Here is a 12,679-nt window from a genome sequence, read left to right as displayed (position 1 = left end):
ATCTCTTGCTACCTTCTCCTTTTTCTTTTTTCTGATACGGAATCTTGCTCTATCGCCCAGCCTGGAGTACCGTGGTGTGATCTCAGCTCACTGCAACTTCCGCCTTTTGGGTTTAAGCAATTCTTCTGCCTCAGCCTCCTGAGCAGCTTGGATTACAGGCGCCCGCCACCATGTCTGGCTAATTTTTGTATTCTTAGTAGAGATGGGATTTCACTATGGTGGCCAGGCTGGTCTTGAACTTCTGACCTCAAGTGATCCACCTGCTTTGGCCTCCCGAAGTGCTGGGATTACAAGCGTGAGTCATGGTGCCTGGCCAATTTTTTGTATTTTTAGTAGAGACGGGGTTTTCACCATGTTGGCCAGGCTGGCCTTGAACTCCTGATCTCAGGTGATCCGCCCATGTTGGCCTCCCAAAGTGCTGGGATTACAGGCATGAGCCACCGCACCCAGCCCTTTTGCTACCTTCTAATTTCTCCCTATGCCTAAAACTCAATACAGTATTTCCCACAGAAATAATAAATAAGCTGGGTAAAACTATCATGTCAATTCTATGTGTGCATATCCTTGGACATGTTTTATTTAAATGGCATTCCTAGAGTTTTCTTTCATCCCATTCCATATTTCACTGAATCCCATATTTTTATGGCCATATTTATCCTTTTTGATAATTAAATTATTAATTCAAGTACATAATCAAGAGAAATAATTTTGTAAAAATTCTTTTTCATGAACATGCTTTCTCATAGATATACCTAATCATATCTCTGTTTCTTTTGAGTAGTGAAATAGCAAAAACAGAATTCCTCCTCAAGGAGTACATGAAATATGGTATTTTTCTGCTGCAATTGTCTCCAAAGCACTGGCAAATCCAGCAAGCACTAAAAAGAGCACAGGCATCAAAAAGTCAAGCAAATATCAACCTTCCCAAAATATTAACAAGTAAGTTACTTATTCTCAACTTTCATGAAGTAAATATCCTTAACTCTAAAATAATCTGCTTCAATGTTTATTTGTATTTATTTAAACAGATTTTTTAAAAAGCAGAACCTAAACAAAGATTTTCACAATCTCTGTTATTGTATATCCTTAATTTAGAAACTTGGGCTATTCAGATATAAAGTCTCTTTGTCCATCTGTGTTGCTATAGAGGAACACTCAAGGCTAGGCAATTTGTAAAGAAAAGAGGTTTATTTGGTTCACAGTTCTGCTGGCTGTACAAGAAGTGTGGCGCCAACATTATTTCCAGCAGGGGCTTCAGGCTGCTTCCACTCATGGCAGGAGGGAAACGTGTGCAGAGATCACGTGGTGTGAGGAGAAGCAAACAGGAGGGGAGCAGGTGCCAGGCTCTTTCAACAAGGAGCTCTTGTGGGAACCAAGAGAGCAAGAACTCACTCGTTGCTGTCAGGATTGCACCAAGCCATTCACAAGGGGTCTACCCCCTGACCTAAGCCTCTGTCACTAAGCCCCACCTCTGACACTGTGGATCAAATTCCACCATGAGATTTGGAGGGTCAAATATCCAAAGTGTAGCATAAAGCAATAAAAATATATGCATGGGGAAAGAGAAAATACATTAATTGCAACTGATATGGTAGCATATCTAGAAATCCCCTCTAAAAACCTGAGAGACTATTTGATTTTATTAAAGGATTCTTTAAACAGACACAAAGTCATTTATGTGGTTTTTTGTTTTGTTTTGTTTTGTTTTTTTCTGAGACGGAGTCTCGCTCTGTCACCCAGGCTGGAGTGTAATAACGTTAATCTCAGCTCACTGCAACCTCTACCTCCCAGGTTCAAGCGATTCTTATGCCTCAGCCTCCCAAGTAGCTGGGATTACAGGTGCATACCACCACACCCAGCTAATTTTTGTATTTTTAGTAGAGATGGTGTTTCATTATGTTGACCAGGCTGGTCTCAGTCTCTTGATCTCATGATCTGCCTGGCTTTGCTGATCCCCCCCCGCCTTGGCTGTCATTTATGTTTTTTTTTAACCTAACATATTAATCTAAGTAAACCACCTTTATTAATTAGAAAATACACAAGAAGGTGGGACATGGTGGCTCATTTCTGTAATTCCAGCATTCTGGGAGGCCAAGGCAGTCAGATCACTTGAGCCTAGGAGTTTGGGACCAGCCTGGGCAACATGGCAAAACCCTTTCTCTACAAAAAAAAAAAAAAAAATTAGCTGGGCGTGGTGATTGCACCTCCCAGCTACTCAGGAGGCTGAGGTGACAGGATCACCTGAACCCAGGAAGTCGAGGTTGCAGTGAGTCATGTGTGTACACCACTACACTCCAGCCTGGGTGACAGGAGTGAGACCCTGTCTAGAAAGAGAGAGAGAGAGAGAGAGGAGAAGAAAAGAAAATAAAAGAAAGATGGAAGGAAGGAAAGAAAGGAAGGAAGGAGGGAAGGAGGGAAGGAGGAAGGAAGGAAGGAAGGAAGGAAAGAAAGAAGGAAGGAGAAGAAAAAAGAAAGGAAGACAAGGCAGGGCAAGGTAAGGCAAGAAAACAAGGAAATTAAATCTAAGAAAATGGAAACAGAAAGGAAGGGAGGGGAGAGGAGAGGAGGGAAGGGAAGAGAAAAGGAAACAAGGATATTAAATCTAAGAAAACAACTTATCTCAAAAAAAGAAGGAAAGAAGAAAGCAAAAAAAAGAGGAACAGGAAGGAAGGAAGGAAAGAAGGCAGGAAGGAGGGAGGGAGGCAGGGAGGGGGAAAGGAGGGAGGGAAGGAAGGAAGGAAAGAAGGAAGAAGGAAGGAAGGAAGGAGGGAGGGAGGGAAAAAGGGAGGGAGGGAAGAAAGGAAAAGAAGGAAGGAAGGAAGGAAACATACAAGGAAATTAAATCTAAGAAAACAACAATAACCTTAATGTGTGTGACCTGTAGCTTTGAGAAATAGAAACTATGTCATGTTTTCAGATAGACTGATATTATAAAGTTGCCAAATTTCCTAAAACAAATGTATAAGCTTTATGGAATTATAATTAAAATGTTACCAAAAATGTGTCAGGGAATTGGGTCTTGGGTGGAGAGAACTTTGCACAATAATCCAAAGGTTCATCTAGAAAGATAAACAAATACTTTCGAATTAGGAAGGTAAGGGGAGAAGGATTACAAATCCTTAAAACTTTTATTTAATATCATGGAGTCTCAGTAATCGAAACAGTCGTGTACTGGCATTAGGTCAGCTCAATGGACCAGATATGGGTCCTGTTACATATATATAAGAATTTAAGCCAGGTGCAGCGGCTCACACTTATAATCCCAGCAGTTTGGGAGGCTAAGGAGGGAGGATTGCTTGAGCCAGGAGTTTGAGGCCAGCTTGGGCAACATAGTGAGACCTCGTCTCTACAAAAAATTTTAAAATTAGCTGAGTGTGGTGGCACGCAACTGTAGTTCTACCACTAGGGAGGCTGAGGTGGGAGGATTGCTTGGGCCCAGGAGGAGGAAGCTGCAGTGAGCCATGATCTTACCACTGCACTCCAGCCTGGGCAACAGACCAAGACCCTGTCTCAAAAAAAAAAAAAAAAAAAGAGAGATGTAATAAGTGAAAGCAGGGTCACAAATCAAAGGGAATGATTTGCACTTTCAACTAACACTGGGGTAACCAGACCAGACATATCCTCTTGCCTGAAAAACTGGCATATGAAACAGGAATTTTCAGACATTGGACAGCAAAGCAGAGCGATCCCTTGAAGAGGGAAAACCAGGGAGGTGAGCCCTAGGATTGCCTCTGCTTACTTCCTGGAGAGTTTCCAGGATTCAGTGCAGGGATGGGGAGCCAGGGGGAGCCCAGCTGAGAACTGATGCCACTACTCCAGGATAGGAGCATTTACACCACAGAAATTGGCAAACTATAAATCAGGGGGAGTTTGCTTTCAAGAGACTTGGTTGTTAAACCTTTACCAATACACTGCTAATGGTTTCCCTGCTCGGTTCCCTACCTCTCTCACTGTGCCAAGTGTGATTAAATTAGGTCATATGTGTAAAGTGTTGAGCACAGGATAACATTTGGTTAAAGCTAAGTGGTGGAAAAAACCCGAGAAGTACTTGCATTCAACAACTTAAGATTCAGTCCTTCTGGGGCCAGGTGTGGTGGCTAACACCTGTAATCCTAACAATTTGGGAAGCCAAGGCAGGTGGAATGCTTGAGCCTAGAAGTTGAAGACCAGCCTGGGCAACATGGTGAAACCCCATCTCTACAAAAAAAGTACAAAACTTAGCCAGGCATACTGGTGTACACCTGTAATCTCAGCTACTCAGGAGGCTGAGGTGGGAGGATGGATTTAGCCCAGGAAGTCAAGGCTGCAGCGAGCTGTGATGGTACCACTGAACTCCAGCCTGAGTAACAGAACAAGACTCTATCTCAAAAAAAAAAAAAAAGGATTCAGTTCTTCTGAATGCATCTTCTAAATAGAGAATGTTCAGAAACTAGTTAAGTCTGTCAGTCCAGAGGCTTGAATAGCTAACATTTGGGATTTTAGGAGTTAGGACAGATGGATGTTGAAAATGGACACCTCCCAGCACCCCACCGGTCAGTTCCCACCCATTCTCCTGTCCCAGGGACCAGTCCTTACCATCTGCATATTGCGTTTGCTGGTTGACAATGTCTCCACCTTATATTTCTGTCCCTGGAAGTTTTGACAGTAACTCTATCTTCACCCCGAGACAAAGCTCTCTTTTTCAGAAGTGTTTTCCCCCCATCTTTCTCTTTTTCTCTCCTTTTCATTTTCCATTTTTAGAATTATCATTACATTCAAGTAAAAAGGAAGGCATCCTTGAGGAATCTGGGGGGACAGCCGTCCTTTCAGAAGGCGCTTCTCAGGTTGGAGACGGCCAAGGTAAAAGGAGATTTGGGACTCACGAAGGTAAAACCTGAGAACGTGTCCATCTCAAAGTGGAGATAGAGGCCTACAGCCAACCTGGAAAACAGAGGGCTGTGTCCACCCCACCCTCAATCTTAGCAGCCAGGGGTTCTGGTTCTCTCTCTCATGTCATCACAAAACGCCAAGAGGTGTGCGAACGGATAGAATAGACAGATCAGAGGAAGAAGTCACCTGAGCCACTGGCTGACCAGCACATGTCCTGAAGTCCCTCCGAGCTGGGCCCCTCGTTTGTCTGGTACAGTCCTGCCTTCTGCTGCTGTTGGCAGGCCCACTCCCAGGGCTTAGAAAACCTGGCCATTTGCAACCAGGTGACTGGCTTTGGCCAGTGACTCAGAGATTAACCCTTGGGAAAAGGACTAATTTAGAGCCGAGGTAGCTCTAACCTACCCATCATCAACTCCGAGAAGTCCTTCACTATCACCATCCCTTCCAAGTGAAATGACCCTCTTCCTCCCACTCTGCATCACAAATTCAGACCAGAGATTTGGCCCACTGAGCTGTGCTATCTGGCCCCAGTGTTTTAGTGTAGTTTGGCTTGGTGGCCAATGTTTAAAAATCAGCACATGTAGGCCAGGCATGGTGGCTCACACATGCAATCCCAGCACTCTGGGAGGCTGAGGCAGGTGGAACACTTTGGCGCAGGAGTTCAAGACCAGCCTGGGCAGCATGGTGAAACCCCATCTCTGCCAAAAATACAAAAATTAGCTGGATGTGGTGGTGCACACCTGTAGTCCCAGCTGCTCAGGAGGCTGAGGTAGGAGAATCACTTGAGCCCAGCAAATCGAGGCTGCAATGAGCAGTGATCATGCCACTGCACTCCAGCCTGGGAGACAGAGTGAGACCCTGCCTCAAAAAAATAATAATAAATTTAAAAAAAGCAGATGTCATTTAAAAAAAATCTGTATTTCTGTATTCTCTTGAAAACCACAAGATCTGACGTCTGGGGTCAAGCTGGGAATTTTCCCGTGGGAGGGGTCTGATCTCTCCAGTTGCTGAGTCCTTACTGGGTCCACTCCACTCCTTTACCTGCCCTGCCCTGTATCCATTTGGGTTTTCAGCCCCCAATACAGGCTGGCTCCTGGGGACTCCTTTGCTCCTTTATCCTGCTAACAACCTTGGGATGTATGTAGTGGTGGGATAAAGGTTAGGAATACAAGTTGCCTGTCCAGAAATGACCCTGGTATGAGCCTGATGCCTTATGCATCCCTCTGGCCCGCTGATTAGAAAAGTAAATTCTTTTGGGTTGTGAGGCCACTTTGGACCCCAGTTATTTAAGACATATTACTTTGCCTGTTGGAGGATCTGGAGTCGGGTGTGGAGGCAGGGGTGGGGTACAGGGAGTGGGAGGTGCTGTCAGTGTTCCCTTGTCTTTGAAATCTTGAATATAGAAGTTTCTCAGTTTAAATAATCCCTCTTAACCATACTTTTTAGTGGTGCGTGTTAGGGCACCAGCTTAAAAGCCGAGACAATAATTTAAGATGGTGATGGGGCCCATCTGATAGGTTCTTCATCCATCTTTTCCCCTTCTTTCCTTTATTCACCATGAATTTATTGGAGACATAAATGTTTCAGGCACTCTTCAAGACCCTGTGTACACAAAGACAAATAGCGCATAGTTCTGTACCCCAGAACTAGACACTACAATGGGGTGAGTGACATACAGTAATAGACAGTGAGGATTCTGGAGGGAAAAGCCAAAACTGTGATCTCTGCCTGAGGCATGTAAAACAGTGTGTGCCTTTCAGTTTATTCTTATGCTTGCAACTCCGTTTCAGCAGAATAAGTGGCCTCCATTTTCTATGCAATTATCATTCCAATAATAAATTTTTTTAAAAAAAAGAAATAACAGGCATGTCTGTGCAGAAAAATGAATAACTTGCACCAAGTGCAAGGGCTTCTTTTTAATTCCATGTTATTTCTTTTCACTCCACCATCACCAACGGCATGGACTTGACCTGGACACTCTGAACAGCAGAGCCAAGCAGAAGCCTTACTCGCACCCCAGAGAAAAAGAAATCAAAGTATAGTATATCCTTGACTAACTCCCTTGGAAACTGGGAATGGTTTTCAGCAAATAACTTTTAGCCTTTCCTCAACATATGTGTCATGTACCCATAACTGTTGTAAGAGATATCGGAGGTAGTGGTGCCGTTTCTGTGCACTCCTGAGATCTCACAGGCCTCTCTCTATTCCTTATTAAGTACTCACAGCTATTATTTGCAGAACTGTCTGCCCCCTGCGTTTCGGGGCTTTGCTCCTCAGAATCCACTGCCCTATATTTCATTAAGCTATTCTGCTAGCCTGTGTTTGCAATTTCACCATGTGATTCAAAATTGCTGCAATTGGCTCATAAAGTATTTTTTGTTTTTTCCCCCCTCATTTAATTGTTCACTTATTTGTACTCATTATTTCAGAAGTCACTCATTCTCAACTCTTTCTACCCCAAGAGAGCTTCTGTAAGAAAATATGTTGATGGCTGAGAGGAGCGCACTAGCCCAGAGGAAGGGATCTGGGCCAGCAGCACCGTATCATGACAATCACTGAGGGAAACAGAAACATTTTGCTATGAATTCTAGGCACCCTCTGAATTCTAGACATCACGTCTGTGGCATTTGGCAATCACTGTTTTTTTTGTAATTAAATGTTCATTTTGAGATTGTTTTTTATAGTTTTACATGTAAGTTTGAGATCCATTTTCCATTTTGAGTTAATGTTGCGTAAGGTGTGAGGTTTAGATTGTGGTGGTGGTGGTTTTTTGCCTGTGTTTATCAATTGGTCCTGCACCATTTTGTTGAAGTGACTTCTTTCTTTGAATCGCTTTTTCACCTTTGTCAAAGATGACTTAGGCATATTTGTTGGGGCCTATTTCTGGATTCTATATTCTGTTCCATTGATCTGTGTGGCTGTCCTGCCACATGATCTTGACTACTGTGGCTATTAGTCTTTTTTTTTTTTTTTTTTTTTTTAGTATAGGCAAGCTTTATTATATATGACCTTGATTTCACATACAAAGTTAGACTGGCAATTACACTTAAAATTAATGCATTAAAAAGTGTAAATATCACAGTTTAGATATGTTATCCAAAACTCCAAAAGTAGTGAAACTGGTAACATACTGCTACTTATCTTTGGACAGACATAACAATAGTATTAATGGAACTGGTTCCCAGACAAGTATGTACCACTTGCTCCCATGCCTTAGGGAAGAGAGGATGTTATGACACAGGCATTATTGATGCAATCATTTATGGATAACTGCTCCTTATTAACACTGCTAAAATTAGGTTCACATGTTTTATTTTGTGTGGGAGCCGATGACTCTTGTTCTTCTGTGTTTTGAGTGATATCTTTCAAGGTATCAAATCTATTCATTCCAAAATGCATCACAGATGGGAATTTAAGCCTCTTTACAAAGCAAACCACTGGAAATTTATAGTAGTAAGCAGCATTGGTCTGTAACTGATCTCTGATAATACGCAACATCATTTCTTTGGAACTAATTTTCTTGATCCCACAAGAAGTGACAGGGTAAGAAAACTCATAGTTAAATGGCAAAAGTCTTGTTACAGGACAGTTAGCTCCCAGGTGTATGTCGCCAATTCTAATTTCGGTGTTGTTATCAAAGGGGCTTATTTTCATTCTAGCTAGCAGCCAATCATCAGAACACGTTGAAGCTAATGCAAGTCAGACAGTGACCTTGGCCACAGTAGTCAACTCAATCATTGCTACAGTCCAAACATTGTCTTCTTTATCCCCTGAAGATTTGTGTCGAGTCCAGAAGAATTCCAAAACAATAGAGAAAATAGGAAGGGCCTGCCTAAGAGCACAGAGGTCTTCATTGCTCCAGACTCCAAGACACAACACAGGGAACAGGAAATGGCCTGTAGCTATTAGTCTTAAAGTCAGGGAGGCTGGTTCTTCTTATGTAATTTCTCTTTTTCAAAACTGTGTTGGCTATTCCAGCTCTTTTTTCTTTTCATATAAATTTAAAAATTTAAAAATAATCTTCTTTATATCTACAAAAAAAATCTTTCTGGAATTATGATAAGAATTGTGTTAAGCTTTGTTATGGGTTGAATTTTGTCCCCCACAAAGATATGTTGAATTCCTAACCCATGGTACTATGAACATGACCTTATTTGGAAAAAAAGAGCTTTGCAGGTGTAATCAAGTTAAGATGAGTTCATTAGGGTAGACCTTTAATTCAGTATGACTGGTGTCCTTACAAGGAGAGAGGAGACACAGAAACACAGGGAGAATGCCATGTGATGACAGAGACAGAGATTGAAGTGATGCGGCTGCAAGCCAAGGACTGCTGGCAACACGAGCAGCTAACAGAAAGGCATTCATAGATTCTTCCCTGCACCCCTCAGAGAGAACATGGCCTGCTGACACCCTGATTTTTGACTTCTAGCCTCCAGAACTGTAAGAGAATAAACTGCTGTTGCTTTAAGCTGCTGTTTGTTACATCAGCCCTAGGAAACTAACACAAACCTGTATATCAGTTTGGGGAGAATTGATATCTTTACTATGTTACATTTTCCATTCCATAAACATAGTCTGCTTCTCCATTTGTTTAGATCTTCTTCGATTTCTTCAGCAGTCTATAGTTTTCAGCTTACAAATCCTATACACATTTTGTTAGATTTTTACCAAAATATTTTTGTCTTTTCTTTTTGAGCAGTTATAAATGGTATTGTACTTTTTATTTTGGTGTCCTTGCAGTTATTGCTAATATATAGAAATACAATTGATTGTATTTTTATATCTTATATACCTTGACCATACTGAACTCACTTATTAGTTCAAGAGTTTTGTTTTGTTTTTAAAGATTCCTTTGAATTTTCTATGTAGACCATTATGTCATTTGCACATATGGATGGCTTTATTTCTTCCTTTCTGATCTATATGCCTTTTATCTCTTTTTCCTGCCTTATTGCAATGGGTGGAATTTTCAATGTTGAATAAGAGTGGAGGAGGGAGCAGATGTCTTTGCCTTGTTCCCGGTCTTGAAAGGATTCAGGTTTTCACCATTAAGTACAATGTTAGCTGTAGGATTTCTGTAGATGTAGACACTCTATCAAGTTAAGAAAGTTATTCTCTGTTCCAGTTTGCCTGAGAGTTTTTATCAAATGAGTGTTGAATCTTGCCAAATGCCTTTTCTGCATCTAGATGCACACAGTAACATACAGAGACCACATTTGTTCCCTCAGAAAGCTCACCCTTCTCCTAGTCTCATCCATTCATTCGACAAATATTTATTGAGTGCCCTAAAAGTAAATAAAAGACAATCTCTGCCCTCAAGGGGCTTACCATTTAGGAAGACAGACAAGTTGATTGCAATACAATGTGATAATGTCATTAGAAGGATAAGCCCAGAGTGCCACAGACATGCAAAGGCAGGACTCTTAACCCAGAGGAAAGGTGAGGGGACGGGAGGGCAGGGGCAGAATCAGTGAATGTGCTCCAGAGCAGGTGGCCTCTAAGCTGAGTCTATAAGAGGAGGAGGAGTTAGTGAAGACAAGATCTGGAAGAGGAAGTGCTTTCTGGTACAGAGATGACAGAGCATGACTCTGTTCAAAATGGTTGGTTTATCATTCTGTGTAAAAGTGGGAGAGGCTCAAGGAGTACATGGGCACTGCACCATGAGCAGGGAGGTGGTGATGCTATCAGAGCAGCCTGTGCTTTGTCCCAAGGACCTGGGGAGACACTGAATGTTTTAAGCAAGAGTGTGACAGAGACGCAATCCTATTTGCACTTTAGAAAGATGGATGTGGCAGTATTTTAGAGAATGAAATGGTGGAGGACAAAACTAGAGGCACAGGGGCCAGTTAAGAGCCTATTGTCACAATTCGGGTGAGAGAGAGATTGGACTGCCTAAACCAGATAAAGGCATCGGGAATGAAGAAGGAAAGGCTGTAAGAGACAGCAGGAAAGTGGCATCGACAGGACTTTGAAAGGCTTATGTAAAGACTGAGGGTCGTGTTGGGAGAACAGAGTGGTTACGGATAATTCCCAGATTTCTAGTGTAGCAACTGGGTGCCTGGTCTTGCCATCCAATAATATTGGGAACCCAGTAAGAGGAGCAGGCCTGCACGAGGAAGTGTGATCTTGTATGTTTGTTTTAGCTCCCTATGGGACAGCCATGTGGGTTATTGATGTCCAGTTGGAGGTTGGACATTAAAATCTAGAGCTCAAGAAAAAGAGAGTCATTAGTGTATTAGCAGTGGTTGAATCCATGAGAGGGATGAGGTCTCCCTAGAAGAATGGGTAGAAGGAGAAGGGAAGAAGGCTGAGGAGTAGCAGATATTTATGTAGAGGAGGAGCCCAAAAAGACCACAAAAGTATCAGAGAGGTGGGAAGAGAGGGACTAGAAAGTGATGTTGCTCAACCCAAGAGCTGAGAAGGGTGGACTGTAATGTCAAATGCTTTCTCAGGGTATGTTTCCCTAAGATTCATCTATGTCCACGGCCCTTTCTGTTTTCCAGCATCTTCTTTCCAATTGCGCAAAAGGCAGCTCCAGGTGTGTAGTTTGTCCCCTCAAGCTCAACATGAATAAAGCATATATTAATCTTTTTCTTATCCCCATCTATAAGCCATTTTCCTTCCTGTGAGTGCTACCTCCATTTTTCCAGGCTCCAGACCACAAATGTTGGAGTCATCTTTGTCTCTTCTCTTATGGCCCCAGGAGCCTTTTCTATTTTTGGTTCCCATGATTTCATTCTTCCGTATATCTCTAAATTCTCCTCCCTCCCCACAGACTTACTCATCATTGCCATCATCACTGCCCTCTATCTAAAAGTGTAATGACCTAGATCACACCAACAGCCATCTTACTCTCCCTTTCCCTGCTTCTTTGATATTCCAATCAGTTTCCATTTATCTTTCTCAAAGAATGTTTCCAGAGCCACTTTCCAAGCCACATGATTATGCTTTAAGGAGGTACCTCATTGTCCATCACCCCAACCAACATTTTGTCGGCCTGACTGGAAGATATTTTGATAAGTAAATCTGCTTTGAGAGAGAAGGATTACCTTACTTGGGGATAGCCAGAAGACTGTGATACAGCTTTCACTCTGAGCAGTAGAGCACGTTTAGATTATCAAGAAGAATCCATTAACAGGAACAAATGGATGAGGCAATGTAGGCTGTCATGTGTTTCTTTAAAAATAAAGTTACCTTACTTTATAGATGCACCTCAGATAACTGGTACCATATGGTATGGCTCTCCCATGTAGTCTCATTGTATGTGTATGTCAGCTTTGTGTGGGATTGAATCCAATTTTCTTTTGTATAATCATGGGATCCACTGATTTCTGCAATCAGCAGTTCCCTAAAAGGCTAAACCTGCTATTGAAAATAATTATGTTACAGTCAGGTTCCAAAGACAATTTAGAAAGGAATGCAAATCTGTTGACAGAAAATGGCTCACAAATCAGACATTTTCTTTTTCTTTTACAGACTTGCTGAAAGTTTCAGTTCAGAAGACAGTTTAGAATTCCTTTTAGATGATGAAATGGACTTTGATTTGGTAACCAGATTATATTTCTTGATTTAAACATTGTGTTTGGTAAAAAGTATTGATGATCATTTATTCTTTTGAAATGAAAATATTTTATTCAAAATATTGCACAAAGCTTCCAGAAAGAAATATAATTTTGATACTATTCTCCAATTGGATATATAATCTATCTTTGTCATCAGATATTTTATTACAAATAAATATTAGATGGTAATAATTTAACATATACATATATATGTGTGTGTGTATATATATATAAACACACACAATCTT

General features: G+C 41.7%; 1 protein-coding gene across 1 annotated transcript in view; it reads left to right on the top strand.

Moving 5' to 3' along the window:
- CCDC38 (coiled-coil domain containing 38) overlaps nt 1-12,679 on the top strand; it is a 55,195-nt gene that overhangs the window by 27,695 nt on the left and 14,821 nt on the right. Inside the window, exons 8-11 of the mRNA XM_032298505.1 lie at nt 782-939; nt 4,741-4,839; nt 6,857-6,905; nt 12,346-12,415. Coding sequence (XP_032154396.1) covers nt 782-939; nt 4,741-4,839; nt 6,857-6,905; nt 12,346-12,415 — 376 coding nt within the window. The remainder of the gene's footprint in view (nt 1-781; nt 940-4,740; nt 4,840-6,856; nt 6,906-12,345; nt 12,416-12,679) is intronic.

The sequence above is a fragment of the Sapajus apella genome, unplaced genomic scaffold (assembly GCF_009761245.1).
Source record: "Sapajus apella isolate SASKATOON/1434 unplaced genomic scaffold, GSC_monkey_1.0 scaffold2, whole genome shotgun sequence".
Taxonomy (NCBI): domain Eukaryota; kingdom Metazoa; phylum Chordata; class Mammalia; order Primates; family Cebidae; genus Sapajus; species Sapajus apella.
The sequence above is the reverse complement of the archived record's forward strand: the minus strand, read 5'-3'. Positions and strand labels throughout refer to the sequence as shown.